The sequence below is a fragment of the Artemia franciscana genome, chromosome 12 (assembly GCF_032884065.1).
Source record: "Artemia franciscana chromosome 12, ASM3288406v1, whole genome shotgun sequence".
Taxonomy (NCBI): Eukaryota; Metazoa; Arthropoda; class Branchiopoda; order Anostraca; family Artemiidae; genus Artemia; species Artemia franciscana.
The window spans coordinates 33,462,974-33,489,337 of NC_088874.1; the positions used below are offsets into that span (position 1 = coordinate 33,462,974).

At 35.1% G+C, this 26,364-nt stretch overlaps 1 protein-coding gene across 1 annotated transcript in view; it reads left to right on the forward strand.

Moving 5' to 3' along the window:
- Positions 1–26,364, forward strand: part of LOC136034018 (MYND-type zinc finger-containing chromatin reader Zmynd8-like) — an 88,983-nt gene that overhangs the window by 16,442 nt on the left and 46,177 nt on the right. The window contains exon 2 of the mRNA XM_065715068.1: positions 22,353–25,760. Coding sequence (XP_065571140.1) covers positions 22,370–25,760 — 3,391 coding nt within the window. The 5' untranslated portion in view covers positions 22,353–22,369. The remainder of the gene's footprint in view (positions 1–22,352; positions 25,761–26,364) is intronic.

Sequence of the window (26,364 nt, forward strand, 5' to 3'; positions counted from 1 at the left end):
AAAGGAACGTCAATTTCAGTTACTTATGTAAATTGTAGCTTTGCCTTATAAGTTGAAACAGATGATTGGTGTGCCATTTTGAGTCCATACAAGACGTTGGGCTTCTTCCAAGCGCTGAATGTAGCCAACTTAACAGCAATCCAGCTATACAAGATGTATATATTTTTTTAGTTAAGCCTGAATTCTATAGCAGACTTATGCAGGTGTACTAGTTTCCATGAAGTCCGTAAATGTTTCATTCTGATTTCTCTGCTGTTGATTTGAAAGTTTTTTGTTTTTTTTTCATTCAAGCTTTAATTGTCCTGTATGATTTCTAGAAAACTTTTTTGTCTGCAAAAGTAACTCCATTGTGGTGCCATATAAATATTAAAATGCAGCTAAAGACTAAGAAGGTAAAAAAAATTTTGTAAGTACAATAATCGGGTAGTTAATTTTTTGGGTATATAATAATGGTCAAAAAAGGGTCTTGAGTGTATGTGCAAAAGAACTTTTCACCACTTGGGTTGTGACATGTGGTTTTAAAGTTTTGGGTTTAAAACTGTTTCCATGGAAATTCTTGTTTTTTCTATACCTGCTCTTGGGTTGTGCCACCATAGGTGGAGACTCCTGTAAGACCTTCAGGGGAGAGTTGGAGCATTCTTCCTTGAGGGGGGGGGGTATGTGTGCAAAACTGGAATAAAGTGTATTTTTGTCACTCACAATTTCTTTAATTATGCGGTATAAAGAAGGTGCAGAATTGCTTCTCCACCATGTTCCACTTCTCGGTGTAATCAACTGTTAGTGATCACTATACACTAATATGTAAAATTTATGTTAAGTAAGTCATCCCATAGCCTTAACATACTGGTCTCTGATGGGTTAAAAAAAAAAAGTTGGTATTGATTCTCATTTTTGGGGGAGAAAGTGGTAGCTAAAACTTCACAGAAAAAGTTTGAGATACTATTTTACCCAGGTAAAGTAAATCATGATTTAACCTCTGTCATAATTTAGTATTATTATCTGGGATGAGAAAATTCGAGAATTATCTTCTAATTGTTGGAAGTCGGACGATGTTATACTAATTCGGTCCGGCTTGATTGAAAGGAGAAAATTTTTGTCTAAGAGGTGTCAAATACAAAATCAAAAGTATACCTGTAACAATAGAAATCTTTGAGGCTTAGAATTTTTCAGTTAAAATAAAACTCGTCCTTAAGTAAAGTGGTTCATCTAATTCATACCGGCTTAAGTGCCTCGTGTAGACTTGAGAAGATGAGTTAGTTCCCGTCTTGCACTGGTTCAAGGACAATTGAATTTTTCTGTTCCCAAAATAATTTCAATGATTTAAAGAATGTTAAAATTACAACTTTGAATGTTACAACGTTAAAAAATTACAACTGCAGGAACAAATAGACAGGGTCCCAGGTAGAATTTTTTTTTTGTGTGTTTTAATTTTTTTGTTGTTTTCATTTGTTTTTATTGCATCCATAACCACACGCCTGTTTAAAATTTTTTCCAGAAAATAATCATCTTTTTGGGAAAACATCTAGCAAATCTTCATCTCTTTTTCGGAGCGCCCATGCTTCAGAGCCATATTTGACCCCTGTCATCACTGTACCTTCCAATATTCTAATCTGGGTTTGCTGACTTATCTTCTTATTCTTTCAAAAAAAATTTTTAACTGTAAGAAAACGCCCTTAGCCTTGGCTATTCTGCTTTTAACCTCTTCACTGCTCCCATCGTCTTTACTAATAATTTTACCAAGGTAAGCGAGGCTACCCACCTGATCAATCTTTTCTTTACCCAACGTCACCTTTTCATCTTCACTTATTCCTAGCCTTAGTTACTTAGTCTTCTTAACATTGATATTCAAACCTATTCTATCACCCTGCACTCATAAAACTTCTAAAGGCTCATTCATTTTGCTCACAATTTCATCTAGGATGCTTAAATCGTCAGAATAATCTAAGTCCAGGACAGTTTTTCCTCCCAATTTGATTTTGTGGTCTCCCATTGCTTTTCCTGTGCTTCTTAAGACAAAGTCCGTCAAAATGATCCATATAAAGGGGGATAGAACACAGCTGTTAACTCCTGATTTAATAAAAAACCAGCTGCTACCCTCATTTCCTACCTTAACCACATCAGTGTTATTCTCGTATATAGCACTAATCACTTTAAATGCATTTGTCTGGTATACAATTCAAGGATAAGGCCTTTGCTAAAGCTTTTCTATCAACATAATCGAACGCTTGCTCATAATTTATAGAACTGAGGATCAAAGGTGCTTGATAACTAAGACACTTCTCAATTATTAACCTAAGAGTAAAAATCTGGTCGACACATCCTCTACCTTTTCTAAAACCGCACTGTTCTTCTCTTAAAAGTTTTGTATACAGTAACTGTCAGTCTAAAAGGTATCATGTACTAACTAATTTGCTATATTTAGAGACCAGCCTAATGCCTCGATAATTATGGCACTCACTCTTATCACCTTTCTTATACAGTGGTTTAATTAAGATTTTCCTAAAATCTTTAGGTGTTTCCCCTTTTCAAAAATTATATTCATAATCTCCAGTAATTTATTTCTAACCTTAGGTCACCATATTCAAGAAACTCATTTACCACATCATTAGCACCTGGAGCCTTATCATCTTTTAATCCTTTTATTACTGTTGCTAATTCCTCCTCAGAAAAGAATCTTCCTTCACATCAAAGGTATTACAATCTTTTTTGTTTGCCTCTATATCTTTTCCTGCAACTGTATCTTGGTTTAGCAAATTCTCAAAATGTTCCCGTCGTCTCTCGTCCACTCTTCCTTTATCACGAATTGTGACCTCGTTCCTGTCTTTAACTGGCACGAGTCCGGATGGACTACTCCCTCTCAATTTATTTACATGCCAGTGCAATACCTTATTATTATGACGTCTAGCTGCATCTTCCAGATCCTTGGCAATTTTATCCATGGCGTCCACTTCACACCTCCTTAGCTCATATTTTAATGCTTTCTCCACTTTCTTTACATTCCTTCTGTTTTCATATGGTTTATCGCTTAGATAATTCTTGTGAAAGCCCTTTCTCCTCTTTATTAAACATAAAGCTTTTTCACTAATATTCCCGGCTGTAGTGTTAACTTTCTTCCCTAAGACACTATCAGCAACTTCACAAATTTTTTTCTAAAATTATAGTATCTTGTATCTAAAATCATAGTATCTTGTACTGATCCTGTCAGTCTTCGGTTTACTATAACACAATCAATAAGGTTTGCTGTCTTACCGTCACGTAAATACCATGTCAACTTATGGGCCATTGTATGACCAAACATCGTATTGCTTGTAACTACACTGTTATACCTACAAAATTGCGAAAGTCTGTAGCCACTACTGTTTTTTCTTCCTACACCAAATTTACCTTGACTAGGATACCATCTATCCCTATTTCTACTTGGGACCTTGTCTATTTGCTCATTTAACTGTAAGAAAAATTCTTCTGAGTCACTAGTATCTCCGTCAGACGGTTATACGGTGGCATATACTACTATATCGGATATCCTGAACTTTTTAGTCATAAAATGAGGAAGTAGCATTCTATTTTTAATACTTTCCTAGCCTAAACAAGAGTTCCTAAAAATGTCGATACGATAGTCATTTTTTGACGTCAGAACATTCCAAGTTCTAATTTTCATGTTCTTTTAATCATCGAAATTATTTTGACTTCAGGGAAAGGAATTATCCCGGATACCAGTACTGGACGGGTATCAACATATCTTCTCAAGTCTACACTGCAATGCTTAAGCCGGCTTAGAACTGGACAGCAAGAAGTCCTGGGGACCTCCAATATGGACAGAGGCTTTGTGCAGTTCTGGACCCATCTTGGTCACAACATGGTTTTCTGCAATTGGAGATGCTCTCCTATCAACGGGAGTCAAAATCCTGTACAGGCAGTCCCAGGTCTATTTTCCTCCGACTCAGTATATATTCATGCCTACAAATATTATGCTACTACAGGAAGGTAGCCCATAGTAGATAAATTCGGTAGGAAGGGGTTTTTCAGCCCGAAAACACCTGTAAAAACAGACCAAGCCCAGAAGAATTATCCATTAATCAAAAATCCTGCGCAAATGCTATGTCGTTTACTAGGCTATAATTTCCTCGATAGGTGCCACTCTTCAGGTGGAAATAGAGTTGACCCCAAGATCCCCAGTCTTGCAGGCACCCCGAAAGGGTCGAACCAGCCCTTTGCAGAGGCCGTTGTCCATAGGTCTGGACGCTATGCTGCAGTTGTCCTATAGAGAATCCTCTCAACCTTGTTTTTCTGCGTTACCGTGCAGTTTAACCCATCATTGGGAGAAGGTTTGTAACTCATGGGACGTGTGGACACGCTGGTGGGTCCTTTTGAATGTACATCTAAAGGGTCTGTTTCTTCCTTCATCCGGCGCCGGATGCCCCAGTTTTTATAATGGAACCCAAGGGACAAGGTTCCCCCTTGGTCAGTACTTCGTATGGAGGTACCCTACATATCCGTAGGGTGCTCTCCTATCGCCACTTGGGGATATGCCGAGTGGCTTGGGGAAGGCCCCTGAAGAGCAGTAGACTGATAAGGTTTTTTTCTCCTCTTTTCTTTTTATAAGACTACAACTGAAACCATAACGGGGGATTTCTGTAAACCTTTGGTTCATAATATTTTATTGATGGCCTAGGAATGTAGTTTTCACTATTCCTAATCATCATTATTATATAATTGTAGTATAGACCACCATTTTTGGTGTCAAAACATATTTTATTTGGACACTATCAAGATAAGTTTAAAGAAAGCGGGCAAATATAAACTTTAGCTTACAAATAAGCAATTCTTGTCTATGTTCCTTGTGCGAAACATGATTTTTCGACTAGCCTACAGCTTTGACTTACACCAAGAGGACAATTCACTTAAATAGCTGCTCTCATTCACATGCATTCATTCGAAAAACTTCCGTGGAGGAAGGGATTTCTGGTATGATTTTATCAACAATTTATTCAAATGAAAGTGTGCCAAGAAAAAATTTCACCCCGAACCGTCCACAAGAAATTTTTCAAGGGAAATTTTCAGCTAGAAGGGAGTTGTCTAAGAGGAATTTTCCTTGCGGGAGGGAGGCAGTTATTTCACTTGGGAATAACTTTTCATCGAGGGAATGTCCATAGGGAGGTGAAATCCTCCATGGAGGGAGAGCCAGACTTCTCGGTACCATCCAAAATCGGTCATGACCAACACGAGGGAGCTTAGTCAACCAAAACAATAAATAAAAGTTCAGATAGGGATAAAAACCCTTTTAATACACAGTGATAAATGGTCACAAAATACTAGATATTTCGGTCACATATGTAGTGACCAAAATATCTGATATTTTTGTGAAATGTATCACTGTCTATTAAAAGGATTTTATCCCTATTGAACTTCTATTTATCGTTATGGAAAGGCGGTTTAGTCTCCAAAATTACCTTAACCAAAACAATGTTATGAAGCTGTTGGTGTGAATCTGTCATTTTGAGCCCCACTTTGTTTTACTTCTAAAATTTACTGTACCTTCAGAGCACTCTAAGGGTACGCATCGACTAGATAGTTTTCAAATAGTTCGTGGTAACGAACTGTAAGTAAGGAGCGACTCGGCTCAAAACTAACCGACACTCTAATAAGATTCATGAAGTTTTAGTGTTACCCATCAATACTTATGAGCCTAAGAAAATTTGCCTGATTCTTGAAATAGGGGATAAACACGCCATAAAAGTCAAGGAATCTTAATGAAAATCACGCCATCAGATTCAGCGCATTAGAGAACCCACTATATATATATATATATATATATATATATATATATATATATATATATATATATATATATATATATATATGTATATATAAATAATTATATCTATATATATAAAAATAAGTTGTCTGTGTGTGTGTGTGTGTGTCGAGTGACGACATGTTTGAGTGTCGACTGACGTCATGTTTGTTGATTGACGAAATTACACACCGAGACATCGGGACACAAATGACGACCGGGACACCGGGACATCTATATATATAAAAATAAGTTGTCTGTGTGTCGAGTGACGTCATGTTTGTGTGTCAACTGACGTCATGTTTGTTGATTGACGAAATTACACACCGGGACATCGGGACACAAATGACGACCGGGACATAGGGAATATAAATGACGACCGGGACACTCAAAGAGAAAGCGACCGGGACACAAGGAATGTTCGATTAGCAATCACCATCAACAAAGCACCGGGACGCAAATGACGACCGGGACACAGGGAATATAAATGACGACCAGGACACTCAAAGAGAAATTACAGACCGGGACATCGGAACACAAATGACGACCGGGACACCGCGACACAGGGAATATAAATGACGACCGCGACACTCAAAGAGAAATTACAGACTGGGACACCGGGGAACAAATGACGATCGGGACACAGGGAAACAACAACAACGGGGACGCCGGGGGGCACAGGGGGAAATATAAATGACGACAGGGACACAGGGAATGTTCGATTAGCAATCACCATCAACAAAGCTCAAGGGCAATCATTAGAATAATGAGTTATAGATCTGAATACAGATTGTTTTTCCCATGGACAATTATATGTTGCATGTTCAAGAGTCGGTAAACCTGACAATCTATTTATATGCACAGACAATGGGACAGCCAAGAATGTTGTACATTCGCAAGTTTTACGTAGTTAAATATATATACATATATCTATATATATAAAAATAAGTTGTCTGTCCGTTACGCCAGATTATATCTTCTATATATATAAAAGAAAACAAACTAGAATGTAAAAACTGGAAATTGCATAAATATTTCGAAATATTTTGACAATAGATTAAAGTAATTCGAAAAAAGAAAAATGGTCAAAAACTAAAAAAAAACTAAAAAGAAAAAACTAAAAAAAACTAAAAAAAAAAAAAAATTTAAAAAAGAAAAAACCTAAAAAGAAAAAACGTAAAAAAATAAAAAAGATAAAAAACTAAAAAGAAAAAAACTTAAAAAAGCTAAAAAACTAAAAAAAAGAAAAAAACTAAAAAAACTGGGAATTGCACAAATATTTCAATATATTTTGACAATAGATTAAAGTAATTCGAAAACCTTAAAACAGATACCCCATTATTGAGGTTTAATATAAATTGTTGGAGCTTTAGCATGCTTGGCACGTAAAGATTTTTCCAAGTGTCAATGTTAGAATGAACATTGACAAATTGAAGAAAACAAATCAATAAAAAGAAGAAACTAAAAAAAAGAAAAAACTAAAAAAGAAAAAAAACTAAAGAAGAAACTGTATCTATATGTATAAAAATAAGTTGTATATATGCATGTTTGTTTGTTTATTTATGGGTTTGCATTTGACGTCATTATAAGTATATAAGGCTTTGTATATGACGTCATTATAAGATGACACTACAGACCTGGACACCGGGACACAAATGACGACCGGGACACAGGGAATATAAATGACGACCAGGACACAGGGACACAACTACAACGGGGACGCCGGGGGCACAGGGGGATATAAAAATGACGACAGGGACACAGGGAATGTTTGATTAGCAATCACCGTCAACAAAGCTCAAGGGCAATCGTTAGAAAAATGCGGTATAGATCTGAATACGGATTGTTTTCCCATGGACAATTATTATGTTGCACAGACAATGGGACAGCAAAGAATGTTGTATATTTGTATGTTTTACGTAGTTTAAAATATATATATATATATATATATATATATATATATATATATATATATATATATATATATATATATATATATTATTTCTATATATATATTATATATATATATATATATATATATATATATATATATATATATATATATATATATATATATATATATATATATATATATATATATATATATATATATATATCTATCTATCTATCTATCTATATATATAAAAATAAGTTGTCTGTGTGTGGATCTGTGGATGGATCAGGTGACGTCATGTTTGTCTGCATATGACGTCTGAATTATTTCACACTAATACAAAAGAAGAAAAAAACTAAAAAAGGTAAAAACTACAAAAAAAACTAAAAAGAAAAAAAAACTAAAAAAGCTAAAAAACTAAAAAAAACTAAAAAAAGGTAAAAAACTAAAAAAAACTAAAAAAGAAAAAAACTAAAAAAAAGGAAAAAACTGAAAAATAAAAGAGAAAAAGAAAACTAAAAAAATATGAATAAATATATATAAAAATAAGTTGTTTGTGGGTTATGTCTGTCTGTCTGTCTGTCGAGTGACGTCGTGTTTGTCCGCATATGACGTCTGAATTATTTCACACTAATACAAAAGAAGAAAAAAACTAAAAAAGGTAAAAACTACAAAAAAAACTAAAAAGAAAAAAAACTAAAGAAGCTAAAAAACTAAAAAAAACTAAAAAAAGGTAAAAATCTAATAACTAAAAAAAACTGAAAAAAATAAAAAAAGGCAAAAACTACAAAAAAAATAAAAACTAATAAAAAAACTAAAAAAGCTAAAAAACTAAAAAAAACTAAAAAAAGGTAAAAAACTAAAAACTAAAAAAGAAAAAAACTAAAAAAAAGGAAAAAACTGAAAAATAAAAGAGAAAAAGAAAACTAAAAAAATATGAATAAATATATATAAAAATAAGTTGTTTGTGGGTTATGTCTGTCTGTCTGTCTGTCGAGTGACGTCGTGTTTGTCCGCATATGACGTCTGAATTATTTCACACTAATACAAAAGAAGAAAAAAAATAAAAAAGGTAAAAACTACAAAAAAAAACTAAAAAGAAAAAAAACTAAAAAAGCTATAAAACTAAAAAAAAACTAAAAAAAAGGTAAAAAACTAAAAAAACTGAAAAAACTAAAAAAAGGCAAAAACTAAAAAAAAAACTAAAAACTAATAAAAAAACTAAAAAAGCTAAAAAACTAAAAAAACTAAAAAAAAGCACCGAGACACAAATGACGACCGGGACACAGGGAGTATAAATGACGACCAGGACATAAGTAAAAAAAAAAAACTAAAAAAATGGTAAAAACTACAAAAAAACTAAAAACTAATAAAAAAACTAAAAAATCTAAAAATCTAAATAAACTAAAAAAGAAAAAAAAGAAAAAAGGAAAAAAATAAAGGAGAAAAACAAAACTAAAAAACGAATGTATATACAGACCGGGACACCGGGATACAAATGACGACCGGGACACAGGGAATATAAATGACGACCGGGACACAGGGACACAACTACGATGGGGACGCCGGGGGGCACAGGGGGATATAAATGACGACCGGGACACCGGGACACAAGGAATATAAATGACGCCCGGGACACTCAAAGAGAAATCACAGACTGGAACACCGGGACACAAATGACGACCGGGACACAGGGAATATAAATGACGACCGGGACACAGGGACATAACTACAAAGGGGACGCCGGGGTGCACAGGGGGATATATAAATGACGATGGCGACTCAGGGAATGGTCGATTAGCAATCACCATCAACAAAGCTCAAGGGCAATCATTAGAATCATGAGGTATAGATCTGAATACGGATTGTTTTCCCATGGACCATTATATGTTGCATGTTCAAGAGTCGGTAAACCTATCTATATTCACAGGTGGGACATAGGGACACAACTACAATGGCGCGTAACTAATATGGCGCGTAACGACTTACGCGCGCGGGGGGGCTTGGGGGGTGGCGCGAAGCGCCCCCACCAACTAGGTGTTGGGGTGGCGCGAAGCGCCACCCCAACAGCTAGTATATATATATATATATATATATATATATATATATATATATATATATATATATATATATATATATATATATATATATATATATATATATATATATATATATATATATATATATATATATATATATATATATATATATATATATATATATATATATATATATATATATATATATATGTATATATATATTCAAAGGTGGGACACAGGGACACAACTACAATGGCGCGTAACGACTTGCGCGCGTGGGGGGGCTGGGGGATGGCGCGAAGCGCCCCAAACAACTAGGTGTTGGGGTGGCGCGGAGCGCCGCCCCAACAGCTAGTATATATATATATATATATATATATATATATATATATATATATATATATATATATATATATATATATGTATGTATATATATATATGTATGTATATATATATATATATATATATATGTATATATATATATATATATATATATATATATATATATATATATATATATATATATATATATATATATATATATATATATATATATATATATATATATGTTAAATAAAAAAAACTAATTTTTTAAGCTGAAGGTAAGGAGCGACATTAAAACTTAAAATGAACAGAAATTACTGCGTATATGAAATGGGTTGTCCCCTCCGCAATCCCTCGCTCTTTACGCTAAAGCTTTTAATTGTTTTAAAAAATAGAATTGTGGCAAAGAGTCAAACTTTAGCGTAAAGAGCGAGGGATTGCGGAGGGGACAACCCATTTCATATACGGAGTAATTTCTGTTCGTTTTAAGTTTTAATGTCGCTCCTTACTTTCAGCTAAAAAAATTATTTTTTTTTTATTTAATTTCTGAACGTTTTTGAATTAATGCATGTTTGGTTTTGGCTCTCCTCACATAAATTATTAAAATGAAATTTGTATATTAATTCTTTTTTTGGCTAAATGGCTTTCTCTTAGTTTCGATCAGACGATTTTGAGAAATAAGGGGTGGAGAAGGAGGTCTAGTTGCCCTCCAATTTTTCGGTTACTTAAGAATGCAACTAGAACTTTTAATTTTTAACGAATGTTTTTATTAGTAAAAAATATACGTAACTTAAGAATTAACTTACGTAACAAACTTTGATAATCTTATATTTTTATTATGTATGCGAGGGGGTTTGTACCCTCGTTAATACCTCGCTCTTTACACTAAATCGTAAGCTTTGTCCCAATTCTTTAAGAATGACCCTTGAATCAGAAATGCCGTAGAATAAATAGTTTAAAAAACTAAAAATACTTTAGCATAAAGAGCGAGGTATTTATCTCCTCCTAAATAGCTCGCTCTTTATGCTAAATTATTTTTCGGACCCCTCATATGTGTAATAATCTCTGTTCGTTTTAAGTTTCAATGCTACCCCTTCCTTTCATTTGAAAAAACGTTTTCATATTTATTTTTCATTGTTTTCTTATAGTAATGCTAGAAAGTCCTGTGCCCTTTTCATTGAATTTTGTTCCCCCATGACAGATTCCTCCAAGGAAAGATCTTCCAACATAGTCCCCTCCCCTCAGCCCCACCCCCAAACAAAATAAAATCCCCCTGAAAACGTCTGTACACTTCCCAATAACCATTACTATGTGTAAACACTGGTCAAAGTTTATAACTTGCAGCCCCTCCCCCAGGGATTGTGGGGGAGTAAGTCATCCCCAAAGACATAGTTATTACAGTTTTCGACTATGTTGGACAAAATGGCTATCTCAAAATTTTGATTCGTTGACTTTGGGAAAAAAATGAGCGTGGGAGGGGGCCTAGATGCCCTCCAATTTTTTGGGTCACTTAAAAAGGGCACTAGAACTTTTCATTTCCGTTAGAATGAGCCCTCTTGCGACATTCTAGGACCACTTGGTCGATACGATGACCCCTGAAAAAAAAAAAAAACAAATAAACACGCACCCGTGATTTGTCTTCTGGCAAAAAATACAAAATTCTACATTTTTGTAGATAGGAGCTTGAAACTTCTACAGTAGGGTTCTCTGATACGCTGAATCTGATGGTGTCATTTTCGTTAAGATTCTACGACTTTTAGGGGGTGTTTCCCCCTATTTTCTTAAATAAGGCAAATTTTCTCAGGCTCATAACTTTTGATGGGTAAGACTAAACTTGATTAGGCCTAAACTTATATATTTATAATCAGCTTTAAAATGCGATTCTTTTGGTTACTATTGAGCCGGGTCACTCCTTACTACAGTTCGTTACCACGAACTGTTATATATATATATATATATATATTTATTTATTTATTTATTTGTTTATTCAAAGAACTTTATCCTCAAGACAATTTTTCAAAGAAAAAGTAAAGAGCTCCACTAAGCCTAAAATGAGCAAAAAAGTCAAATAATCTTTCAAGCGTAAAACTACCACAAATAACTATCAATCAATAAATGAAACTCAAAATGAACAGAAATTACAATAAATAGCCGAGTCAAACTCAAAACGAGCAAAAATCAAAATGAGTAGTGTTGATAATCCCTATGCCTTCTCAAGACCAAAGCACAGTTTAGGCTTTACTGAAAAAAAAAAAAAAAAAAAAAAACAAACAAATAACTCTGGATTGTCAGTTAAATTGACTGACATACTGACATTTCTTGGTTAAGGTTTCGATAATTTTTCATTTATGAATTTAAGAAAGGTTTAAATATTTCAAACGTATTTTGTTCTCAGTAAATCGCAAATTGTGTTAAGGCAAAGTCATTCAGTCAGGGGTGGGGATGGTGCCCCCTGAGACACGCCATTGACCCATGTCACAAACTAATTAACCAGGACCGGAACTACCGAGAGAAATAAGGAGTTTGATGCTAGTATCATTTAGACTTACCAAGCATAGTGGCGGAAGTATTTATTGTCTAATATGTAATTTGGCTAATTATTGATGTTATGTAAGTGGTCACCTTTAAAAGGATGTTAGACATGTCATTGTTTGCGCCAGATAATGTTGGATTGCTCAAAATCTTCTAAAAACCCTTGGTTCCTATCTCCTATTGATGGAAGTAATAATTGTCTTAGTTTATAAGTCTCATCCCTGTCTCCATGATTCTTATTTTTTTGCTTCATTTATTTTTTTCAACTGAAAGTAAATATTTTTTTTTTCAACTGAAATATTTTTTTTTCTTATTTTTTTTTTTCAACTGAAAGTAAGGAGCGACATTAAAACTTAAAACGAACAGAAATTACTTCGTATATGAAAGGGGCTGCTTCCTCATCAACGCCCCGCTCTTTACGCTAAAGTTTTTTACTGTTTTAAAAAGAAGAGTTGAGAGAAAGAGTCAAACTTTAGCGTAAAGAGCGGGGCGTTGATGAGGAAGCAGCCCCTTTCATATACGAAGTAATTTCTGTTCGTTTTAAGTTTTAATGTCGCTCCTTACTTTCAGTTGAAAAAACTTGTTTTTTTTTTATTTAATTTCTGAACGTTTTTGAATCAATGCATGTTTTGATTTTGGCTCTCTGCAGAGAAATAATTAAAACGAAATTTGCATTTTTTTTTTTTTTAGCTAAATGGCTTTCTCATAATTTTGATCGAATGATTTTGAGAAAAAAAGAGCGAGGGAGGAAGCCTAGTTGCCCTCCAATTTTTGGTTAATTGAAAAGGCAACTAGAACTTTTAATTTTTTACGAATCTTTTTATTAGTAAAAGATATACGTAACTCATAAACTAGCTCACGAAAAGAATGTTTTATTCTCATGTTTTTATTACACATATGAGAGGGTTCGCCCCCTCGTCAGTACCTCTCTCTTTACACTAAATCTTAAATTTTGTCCCAATTCATTAAGAATGACCCCTGAATCACAAAAGCCGTAGAATAAATAGTTGACATTGCTAAAAACACTTTATTGTAAAGAGCGAGGTATTAGAAGGAGGTGAGCCCCTCATATGGGTAATAATTTCTGTTCGTTTGAAGTTTTAATGCTGCTCCTTACTTCCAGCTGAAATAAACTTTTTCATATTTATTTTTTCATTGTTTTTTTTTTAAATAATGCTAGTAAATCCTGCGCTCCCTTCATGGAAATTTTCTTCCCCCATGACAAATTCCTCGATGGAAAGTTCCCCCAGTATATCCCCCTCTTCTCAACCCCTCCCCCCAACCAAAAAATCCTCCTGAAAACACCTGTACACTTCCCAATAACCATTACTATATGTAAGCACTGGTCAAAGTTTGTAAATTGTAGCCCCTCCCACGGGGACTGTGGAGGAGTAAGTCGTTTCCAAAGACATAGTTATAAGGTTTTTCAAATACGTTGAATAAAATGGCTATCTCAGAATTTTGATCCGTTGACTTTGGGAAAATAATTAGCATGGGAGGGGGCCTAGGTGCCCTCCAATTTTTTCGGTCACTTAAAAAGGGCACTAGAACTTTTCATTTCCGTTAGAATGAACCCTCTCGCAACGTTCTAGGACAACTGGGTCGATACGATCACCCCTGGGAAAAAGAAAAAAAAAAAAAAAAAAAACAAATAAACACGCATCCGTGATCTGCCTTCTGGCAAAAAATACAAAATTCCACATTTTTGTAGATAGGAGCTTGAAACTTCTACAGTAGGGTTCTCTGATACGCTGAATCTGATGGTGTCATTTTCGTTAAGATTCTATTACTTTTAGGGGTTGTTTCCCCCTATTTTCTAAAATAACACAAATTTTCTCAGGCTCGTAACTTTTGGTGCGTAAGACTAAACTTGATGAAACTTATATATCTAAAATCAGCATTAAAATGCGATTCTTTTGATGTAGCTATTGGTATCAAAATTCCATTTTTTAGAGTTTTGGTTTCTATTGAGCCGGGTCGCTCCTTACTACAGTTCGTTACCACGAACTGTTCGATCAAGTGAATTCTGAAGTCCCTGTTGATCTTTTGTGTTTTGGTGTTGATATCTAAGAACAGGCCCTGGATTAGAGAATTAGATCTATGCAGCTTGATTAGCAAAAGACGCACAATAGATAGAATTCTTCTTTTTCTATGATTTTTTGTTGGTCATGTTGGGAAGTTCTCTTTGATAAAACATCTTATATGAATTACATCTAATTCTGATGTAGATCAAAGTTTAGATTAGAGTTAGAGACTTCCGTATCGTACTGTTGTTTTGCTTATGCAGCTTAGTTTTAAGGAGGGAATTTGGAAAAAAAGACTGCTGGATACAGTCCGTTCTATTTAAAGAATATATCTAGTTTTTTCCAGGTCATGGAAATAAAGCAGCATACACACTATTTTATGTGGATAAAGTAAATGGAAATTATATAAATATAGTTCTAGATTATAGCAAAAAAGGGATTATTTAATCGTGTTGTATATCTTTTAGGAACATAATGTAATCTAGATCAGTGGTTCTTGACATATTATGTTCCATGATAAAGGTTGCAGTTTCTTTTGGATCATACAGTCTCTTTGTTTCACATTTTTAAGATATAAACTATTTAACAATCTTTAAATATTACTAAACAAATCTATTCGGTATGAAGTTGTTCTCGACCTAACATAAAAGTGTGGTCACCATCTGTGACTATAATAAGGGCATTGAACTAGTAGTTTCGGGTGTATTCGTTCACTGTGGCTGAATCGTGATGTTGCTTGGATTTTTTTATCTGAACAAATGTAAAATTTTTCTATTTATGCAAATGTTTTATACGTTTTCCAAAAAGGTGCCTTTTAGTCTAAAAAGACATAAAGCAAAATTAAAGACGTAATTCGCCGTATTTTGTTGAAACTTTAAAGCCGTTGGACTTTGCCACCCAACAATCTCGTTTAACTTCTGGGTTCCTTGTGTGAATAATCCAGGAATGCCACTTACCGCTAAGAAAGCTCATGTAGACTGGGAATAGAGATGAGGGTATTGGTGTAGAGTCGTAAAGGAAGGCATGCTGGCGGGGGCGATTGGTGACACAGGGATATGTGCACCAATGATTAAAAGTATGAAATCCATCGATAGAAATGTCGAACAATTTTTGGTGTAGGCATTTGTTTCATTATGAATTTCCTTCATTGTTATTGTTGCATACAGCATCTATGTAGTGCGTGTGCAATGAGAACAGGATTTCTTCAAAACACCTCAGGCGAAACTTTTCTGAGCATATTTGTACTTTAGTGAAAGCGCGAAAAGCGGTACTGCAGCTCAGGTAAATTTATCTATAAAAAAAAAAAAAAAACTGCTTAAACATTAAATCTTTCTGTTTGTCCATCATATTTTGAATTTCTTTGCAACTTTTATCTGGTAGTGAATCAGTGATATAACTCTTTTATAATCGTGTGATTATTAGTTTTAAGGTGTGATTTTAATACCACCACAACTTTTCCGGTACTTGTATGAAATACCCCCTGGCTAATATTCTTCTAATATATTTTTCTGACGCTCAGTCCTAATGAAATATACCTAAGTATGATAAAAATATAATACTTTAGAAACGCATTCGGGTATATGTTTCCACCTTAGGAGTGGGGGGTATAAGATATAGCTGGTTTGCATGCCTAATGTGTTAGGTGCAGTTATTCTGTATATTATGCAGTAAGAATTGTTTTCTAACTTCACACTGTCCAAATACTTTACCCCCCCTCCCAATGTGGAAATATATAGCCCAAATTATATATTTTTCATTTATTCTGTCACTTTTCTTTGTCTTATCTCAGGCTAAGCTGAAAGAAATTAACAAAAAACCAGTTCTGTAATGCGTAAATGAATGAACAACTTGAGGGGTAAGGGGTAGTACATATGAGTATCCTTTTTCCATTGTAGGTTATAACGCAAATAATTTAAAACTGTCCATGTCGCTGTTGTTATAACTGTAGGCTATGCAAATAGTTAAGGGTGTTTCTTCTGGTGTTGGTGTATTGGTCCTTTTCCCTTTCAAGTACTCAAGTGATCATTCAACACTTCAGTTTAAACACTATTTTATTTATTTTTATTTTTAAAAATTTTCACTCCTTATTTTTGTTTTACATTCGCAAGCACTCATGAAATACTAACGGTTCCAATTAGTTTTGGTTGCATAGTGTTTACAGTACAATGGCTTCGTAGTCTTATTTTTCGAATTAAAGAGCATTGGATTTATGAAATTCTTTTCGAATGTTTTGGCTAGCTAAAATCTCGATTTGATTTAGTTTATTCATTTGCCATTTTCGGTTATTCGGTATTCGAATTTTCGGTATTCATTTGCCATTTTCTAAAATCTCGATTTGATTTAGTTTATTCGTTTGCCATTTTCGGTTATTCGGTATTCGAATTTTCGGTATTCATTTGCCATTCTCTAAAATCTCGATTTGATTTAGTTTATTCACTTGCCATTTTCGGTATTCGAATTTTCGGAATTCATTTGCCATTCTCTAAAATCTCGATTTGATTTAGTTTATTCATTTGCCATTTTCGGTTATTCGGTATTCGAATTTTTGGTATTCATTTGCCATTTTCTAAAATATCGATTTAATTTAGTTTATTCATTTGCCATTGTCGGTTTTACTTTGAGTCTTGCCTGGCAAAATCATCGGTACTTAACGCGTTATTCTGACCACACTCAAGAAGTGAAATTAGGTTGATCATAATGAAATATGCCTAAATATGAAGAAAATATGAAGTAATTGTATGAAATTAAATAAAAAAACATGCTTTTTAACTGCAAGTAAGGAGCGACATTAAAACATAAAACGAACAGAAATTATTCCGTTTATGAAAAGGGTCCCCTCCTCAACGCCTCGCTCTTTACGCTGAAGTTTGACTCTCTCACAACTCTACTTTTTAAAACAATAAAAAACTTTAGCACAAAGAGCGAGGCGTTGACAAGGGGACAATCCCTTTCATGTACGGAATAGTTTCTGTTCATTTTAAGTTTTAATGTCGCTCCTTACTTGCAGTTAAAAGCTTGTTTTTTTATTTAATTTCTGAAGTTTTGAATTAATACATGTTTTGATTTTTTGCTCGCCGCATATGAATAATTGAAACGAAATTTGCATATTAATTTTTTTCGGCTAAATGGCTTTCTCATAGTTTTGATCGGACGATTTTGATAAAAAAGGGGGGAGGGCTAGTTGCACTCCAATTTTTGGCTACTTGAAAAGACAACTAGAACTTTTTATTTTTATTACGAACGGTTTTATTATTAATAAATATACGTAACTTATGAATTAACTTACGTAACGAAATTCTATATTTGTATATTTGTTTTACGTATATTACATATATGACCCCTGAATCACAAACGCCGTAGAATAAATATTTGAAATTACTAAAAATACTTTAGCGTAAAGAATGAGGTATTGTGGAGGAGACGAACCCCCTTATATACGGTATAATTTATGTTCGTTTTAGGTTCTAAAGCTGCTCCTTACTTCCACCAGAAAAACTTTTTTTTATTGATTTTCTCATTATTTTTTTTTACATAGTGCTAGAAAATCCTGCGGCCCCTTCATGGACATTTTCTTCCCTCATGATAAATTCCTCCATGGAACGATCCTCCCACGTAGCCCCTTCCCCCGACCCCCCTTTAACGTGAAAAAGTTTCCCTGAAAACGTCTGTACACGTCCCAATAACCATTACTATGTGTAAACAATGGTCAAAGTTTGTAACTTGCAGCCCCTCCCCCGGGGACTCTGGGGGGAGTAAGTCGTCCCCAAAGACATAACTAATAGGTTTTTTGACTATGCTGAACAAAATGGCTATTTAAAAATTTTGATCCAGTAACTTTGGGAAAAAATGAGCGTGGGAGGGGGCCTAGGTGCCCTCCAATTTTTTGGTCACTTATAAAGGGCACTAGAACTTTTAATTTCCGTTAGAATGAGCCCTCTTGCGACATTTTAGGACCACTGGGCGGTCGCCACGCATCCGTGATCAGTCTTCTGGGGAAAAATAGAAACTTTCCACATTTTTTTTTAGATAAGAGCTTGAAACTTCTACAGTAGGGTTCTCTGATATGCTGAATCTGATTGTGTGGTTTCGTTAAGATTCTTCGACTTTTAGGGAGCGTTTCCCCCTATTTTCTAAAATTAGGCAAATTTTCTTAGACTCGTAACTTTTGATTCGATTACTATTGAGCCGGGTCGCTCCTTATTACAGTTTGTTACCACGGACTGTTTGAAAAGCCCTACCGCTCAACATGTTCATTCATTGACGCATTATAAAACGTTTTTTTTCCGTTAGCTTCTTTCAGCTTAGCATGACACAAGACAGAGAGAAGTGACAGAATAAGTGGAAAATATATAATTTGAGCTATATATTCGCACATTAGGGGAGGGGGTTGAGTATTTTGACAGTGTGAAGTTAGAAAACAATTCATACTACATAATGTGCAGAATAATTGTACCTAACACATTAGGCATGCTGACCCGCTATACTTCACCCCCTCCTCCTAATGTAAAAATATATAGCCCAAATTTGTTTGTACAGTATTATATTTTTATCTTACTTTGGTATATTTCATTGGTATTGAATGTCAGAGAAACATATGAGAACAATATTAGGTAGTGTGTATATCATACAAGTACCAAATATAATATTTTGGTAACAAAACTATGGAAACTACAACAGAGAACTATGGAAAGTAGGCCGCCTAGAACGCATTATATTAAATACTTAACCTAACCTAATCAACTCTATATATTAAATATTTAATTAAAATATACCTGAATAGTAGTTTATCTCACTCGGGCTAAGCGGATTATCTGAGATTGCACTCATAAAAACCGGTTTTAAACAGATCAAACTTCTTGAGCGTGGTCGGGATAACACGTAAGTACCAAATCGAAAAATAATAGCAAAACATTTATTATTGTTGTTGCTGTTGACTACCTCCCCCCCCCCTTTCTCACATCAGAAGAATCATCTAATACTTCTCTAAGTACGGGACATGTTCACATCTATGATTTTATTTTTTTTATGTCCATGGATTAATTTCATTGGCCACAATTCTGAGCTTTCATTTTTTACCCTCGCAATGCAGACAGGCGCATTGAAGTACTCCCCCTCAAATATGTAGGTTTTTACGATTTTGCGTATTGCTGTCTATACTTTCGAATAAATTTTGTCCTATATTGTATATTGGATCTGTGCCTCCCCCTCTTCAAATTATGTTTCTCCTCAGATGCCTGTTTTACAGCGATGCTTGTACTTAGAAAAACCTCAGCTTACATACCAATATATTGGTATCTAAGCTGTGTACAAAACTAGTATGTAGGTATCAAGGTCATATCCAGGGGGTAGGGATTTGACCCCCTCCCCCGTCCGAAATGTTTGTCTGACTCGTAAAAACGTACAAAAAATGCATCTAAACATATTTTGAGGCACTTCGTAATTTTTGTAACCCCCCCCCCCCCCCGATCAAAAATCCTGGATGTGGCCCCAGTAGACATTTAGGGGAAAAGATAGAATTTTATTAATTACTATAAGTGTACATGATGTTTTATAGCACTCATTTTATATTTATGTATGGATTGCGTTATAGTACTTATACTTTCACTAGTAGGTCCATGTCTATTTTCAAAATTATTCCGGAAACGTTTTAATATTGTTGTTTGTTGTTGCTTCAAACAGAGTTTCAAACATTATTAGAGTTTTTTTGAAATCGCGGGATTTTCTTCATCTGGCTGCCAGAAGTTAACAAAAAGTATTGGATCTAGACGATCTAGACGATTAAAACTATTGGATCTAGAGCCTAAACAAAGCCATAGAAAACACTTACATCCCCGTACCTCCATCCTTCCCTACCTTATAAATTTTAAAGATTTTAGGAAAGTTAATCCTAATTTTGAACAAACGCTAAAATTTATCTTAGAACCCAACTAAAATCCTAAAACACTTGCCTATTGTTGGAGAAAAGCACAATTAAACCAAACCTGATAGACAACTTTTTTTTTCACAAGGTGAGACTGGTCCTGTCTATAGTTTTTTTAAAATGTCACCAACATGTTTTGGCACAGAGAGGGAAGCTTTTAAATGCTTGCCTGGGTCCTAATTTGAACTTTTTTCTTTGAATTTGAACATTTCTTAAAGTTTCATCCAACTAACTACAACTTTGAGTTAACAAAAAGCAACTCGGCTTTAATCTTACATAAGTAGGCCTGGGAATATCTTTTCAGGATCTTTCATCCACCCGTTTTTTTTATGAGTGAAGAATTAGCAATTCTGTGAAGAATATTTTGCCTAGATTTTGCTTGTCCTAGTCCTATTGTTTTCTTTGATAAGTGGATCCTAGGACTTGAGCCTGATACAGTCTTTTTTTAAGCTAAGGCTAGCACCTTTACAAAATCCTCCAATCTTTACAAGTAGGGAAGTCGTAAACAGTGGCGTAATGTCGCCATAATCCTGGGGGGGGGGCAAAGTTGTAGCCAATTTACCCAAAACAAGTGAAATTGACAGTGAAAAATGAAAATGAGGCATATAGCACCATAAAGGAAAATATATAAAGAAAAGTGACGCGTTTTCTGGATGCTTGGTTAATGCAGGCTTGTTTTAGTATTGACAAGATTTTTGAAGAAACTAAATTTCCGCTGGGGGGGGGACTGGGGTCTGGAGGGGGCAGTTGCCCTCCTGCTCCATAGCAAATTATGCCCCTGGTCCTAAACGTTGAAACTTTTAAGATATTTTTCTAGGGCCTAATTTCTGGTTCAGATCCATTCTAGGAAGTTTGATTGACATAGTGCAATAATTTTCCCAATTTCATGATAATTGATGTAGTGCGGGAAGGGGGGGGGGGAATAAAGGTGAAACCCAGAAAAAATGGCTAGGACGAAAATTTTGCTGGACGTCTAAACGTATTTTGTTGAAAGTTTCTTTGGGTTCAGAACAATTGGATTGCGGCTTTTCAGGAAGCTACTTTTTCGTTTTATTACACTTTTTTCAATAGACGATTTAAAACTACGTTGGAGTACTTTTGATAGGACAATGGAATGTGAAGGTTCAGTATCTATAACTGTTGAGTTGAGTGATATTGAATATTAAGAATATTTCTTTAATTGTAATTAATTAATTAATTGTAATTAATTCTGCCAGAACAGTGAAACCAAGCTTTAAAACCGCGATTTTATGATAGTACAGCCAAGTTGATTCTGACTTCTTGAATTTTTGCTGTTGCTGGTCAAGTTTTCCTGAAAATACCCGGATATTGATATTTGATTATCACTGTCCGGAGAAGGAGCTACAATTTCTTCAAAATTTAACTGTGATTCTTTGTGATCGAAAGCCTACGATGGCTTGCGAACGATCGTCAGTATGTTTAAGCAGACTTTTAAAGTCAAAAGTATCGAAGATTCAATTATTGTTTTGTACAGTTTTATTAAAAGATTGAATTTGGATACCATTTTTTAGCTTTAAAAGAGCCCGTGTGTGTGAGGAAGAGTGAATGGTGGACGGGGGAATCATAAGTTAGAATATCAGAAGAGAAATAAAGTAAGAACTCAATGCTGGTATAGCTAGTGTTTACACGAAGTAAAAAACTAGTAGTGTAATATATATTACAGCGAAGTTGAAATCTAAGAATATTTATAGGTAAGGCTAGCGTATGTGTTACAATGTTAATATATTAGAAAATCAACAGTAATAAGAAACGTTTCTCATGAAAATTGGTTCCATAGTCAAAAGTATCATACCTTTATTTTCAGGAAGAAAAGCGAAGTTTATGGCTGAAAATGGTATTGTTCCAGCTGAACCCATATCAACAACTGGCCTCGAAGAAAAAGTGGTTGCCGTGTATGGTCCCAGATTGAATGAACTCCCTGAAATTGAGGCGGGGAATATTCTTGAAAGTGTTTCCAGGGATAAAGACGTTTGTGAAATACAAAAATCGGCCTGTCAAAAATCCAATTGCAATACAAATGATAGAGGTGTTTTAAAGACCATGGGGGACATAGACAATAATACCATAGACCAAAATGATTCTCCTCTATCGTTTATTCATGCGGTTCCATTGGATGTGACTGCACCGGAAACTAGTATAGAAGAACAGGCTGCTCTAGAACATGGTAGTAACGACGCAACAGTAGCTAACGATCCTCTTGACCTAAATATTGCACTAGGAAGTTCTACTGACCAACAGGCTGAAATAGAAAATGCTAGTGATCCTAAGGTTGTGTCAGAAAACGTTACTGATAAGGAGGCTGGACCAGAGAGTTCTACGAATCAGAAGGCTGCAGTAGAAAAATCTGTTGAAATGATAGCTGCACTTAACCCAATGGTGAGTAAAGGAAAGGGGTCCTCAACAACACCGTCTGTATCTCGAAGGGTTTCTGTTTCAGATTATGTCCTGACTGCGCTGAATAATAACTCATCTGAGAAAGATGAAGAAACTACCGAACTAAAAGAACAAGAAACAGGTAATATTGATGAATCTTTCCGAATTGATAACAATGATCATTCATACAGTGTAAGGGTACCTCATAACTTTGTGGATGATGAGTCTTCCAAACAAAACAATTCTACCTTTACACCTAGCAATTTATATGAAAAAGAAACAGGCGAAACCCGAAAGTCAAAGAAAATTCTAACAAGAAGAGGGTCGAAACCAAAGAAAGAAGAAATCATTGATGACAAAAAGCCAAAAGAGGATATAGAAGAGGGGAAAACTTTGTCAGTCTTAAAGAGTGAACGCTTGAAAAAGAAACTGAACTTATTAGAAAAAACAAAGAAGAATGATTCCTACTGTTGGTTCTGTCACAAGTCTGGCAATATTAATTTCAAGTGTTCTTCATGTCTAAAATCATGTCACACGAAATGCTTCCCTGTGGAAGATAAGATAGGAAAAGAATCAACACAAAGTGCCATGAGCGAGTCATGTCCAGATTGCGAAAAAGAAAGAGCAGAGGTATCTCCCTATTCGAGTAGTCAGTTACAAGAAAGTTTTACTTACCTTACGCAGAGAACTTTCAGTATAGTTGGTTATGGTCATTTATCAGAGATTGTTGAAAACAATATAAAAATGAATTTAGATTGTTTAGTCAATCCAGTGACATTTTCAGTGATTGAGGAAAAAGTTCAAAAACAAAATTATTCTTCCTGTTTTGAGATTGTGGATGACTTTAATTGGGTCCTTCATAATATGACAATCATAGGACTAGTTGGAGAATTAAAAATGGCCAAAATTATTCAGAAAACTGCTAAACGAGAAAGTTTTGAAATACAAACATGCTTAGAATGCTACAATAGAGCAAATACTATGCAAGAAAATTGGTTTGTTGAACCTTGTGAGAGGCCACATTTATTAGTGTGGGCTAGACTTAAGGGCTATCCTTTTTGGCCGGCAAAAGCAATGCGTCACATTGCAAAGAAAGTTGATGTTCGTTTCTTTGGTGCTCATGACAGAGCTTGGGTGCCAGCCAAGGATATATTCTTGTATAGTAGAGATATACCGCAACAACCTGCTAAAAACAAACGCAGTCAAAATCTTGAAGAGTGCATTGATGAAATTGAAGAACACATTGTCAGACTGAAAAAGAAGTTTGGAGGTTTTGCATATCGTCTTAACAGGACGAGGTTTCAGGTATCGACTTGGGAGGAACACCTCCGAAAAATGCTTCCCAACCACAATACCTCTGAGACACTTCAGATCGCTCATATTTATGACGATGATACACCTGTGATCAAGAGGCGTAAAATATGTTCAGACTCTATTGAGAAAAGTGAAAGTGCTTCTCCGCTATTGACTGAGATTGTTCACCATAAGGAAGGAGTTGCAGACCCGTTTGTAGCTTTATCTTCTCTATCACCTGTCAGTGACGTCACAAAATCTCCAGCTTCAAGCAGCTCGTCAAATCCACCTTTGAAATTGAAATTGAAACTGGATTCTTGTAAGAGGAATTTCGCAACTATCACGCCTGAACATAATAACAGCATAGAAGAAAAGTCTGAAAAATCGAAGAAAAGGCGGAAAAATCAAGACTCTGAAGAAAGTGAAACTGAATCTAAGAAATCGGAAAACGCTGAGATAACTGAACCTGTCGTCTCTGCGACTGAACCTCCTTCGCATATAGAGACAGCGGAAGTTTCAGACCCTCCGCAAGAACACCTACCTCCAACAGCCAACGAAAAAGGAATCACTAAGGATGTAAAGGAGGATAGTGATAAAGAAAAGAAGGGGGACACCAACGCTGACAAAACACCTAAAAAGGGGAATGATTCATCTGTTGTCTTAAACGAAGAAATCCAGAAATTAATGAGCGAAAGGAAATGTTTAAGCTTATTACCCAAGCCTAAGTCAGATAAACCTACTGAAAGTAAATTGACAATAAAGCGTACAGCCCGGAAAACTTTCCCTTCTGTAGTGGGAACCCCCGTAGTGCAACAAATTGTGCCTGAAAATATAACGATCAAAGCGGAACCTCCTGAATTTGATGAAGAAAATCCCACATCTCCCGTTGTAGCCCATGAGCTGTCTCCTAAACAGACTCCTGCAAAACCAAGAGCTGCAGTACCAGCTCTAAGGGCAATTCACCCTTCTTCAGCTAGCGCTAATGTCGAAAGGCCACCGACAATTGCAGTGCGGCCCGATCTAGCCTCAATGAGTGTCCTAAAAGGAACGATTCGTGCTCCCATTGCCCCTGTACAGCCAGCTCCTTTTGTCTCCAGTAATGAATGTTCTTCTAATTCGGTAGATGACCCTTTTCGAATAAGAGTAAACGCAATTCGTCCTCCTCCAGGTCACGGAATGTTCACATCCGTGAATGGCCATCCCCCCGAGGACCCTTTTGGAGTTAGAGAAATGGCAAAACAAGAGTCAGAAAGGCTGTTGTCAACGATCCAGATCTGCGTGGATAACATCCTTAATCGATTTGCAAGTCAGGGAAATCCGTATGCACAAATGGCGAAGATGCAAGTTGAAATGCACGTTCTCAAGAAAAAGTTCCATGATCAGCTTGAAGCAGCCAAAAAGGCAGCTGATAGCAAACTGCACGAGACTAGAACCAAATTAATTTCAGATCATGAAAAAGCTGTTTCGTCTTTAAGGTCATCTCTGCTGTTGGAGAAGAAAAAATCAATTGAAGAAACGAAGAGAAAACAATGGTGTGCGAATTGTGGTGAGTTATTCAATAATATTTCTTTTGATAGTTCTTAATCAAAATTGAGGGTCAAAATCGTGGCTGCAGTTCCGTAAATAAGGGCAGGCACCATAGATTCTGGGTGAAGCCCTCCAAAATCCTAAACTTTTTTCGAATTTCAAGGCACTTCTTACTCAAAATATCAAATAATCATTATTATTGCTTTTTCCAGAAAAACACCTATAAGGGCTCAGTTGGCCTTGAAAAAAAAAACAATATATGATTAGTGTACAAAAAAGGTTGAAAATAATGGGAACAAGTATCAACCAATATTTAAGGGAAAAAATTAGCATCTTCTAAAAAAACATATTTTTGGCTTAAATAATTATTTACCGCCAGAGGATCTTGAGGTAACAGGCTTTATTTGGAGGGGGATATATTTACACTAAAAACGTTGAAATATGATGCTTTAGAAAATACTTAAAATTACACTTCCAGTTAATTCAGCAGCTTTATCATTATAGTCATTCCTTGTATGATATAATTCTTAACTTTAAGAAAGTCTGTATTTATTCAAATTAACTAAAGATCCTCAGGGATCCAGCTTGTATTTACAATCAAGAAATTTTCCTTGCGAATCGTC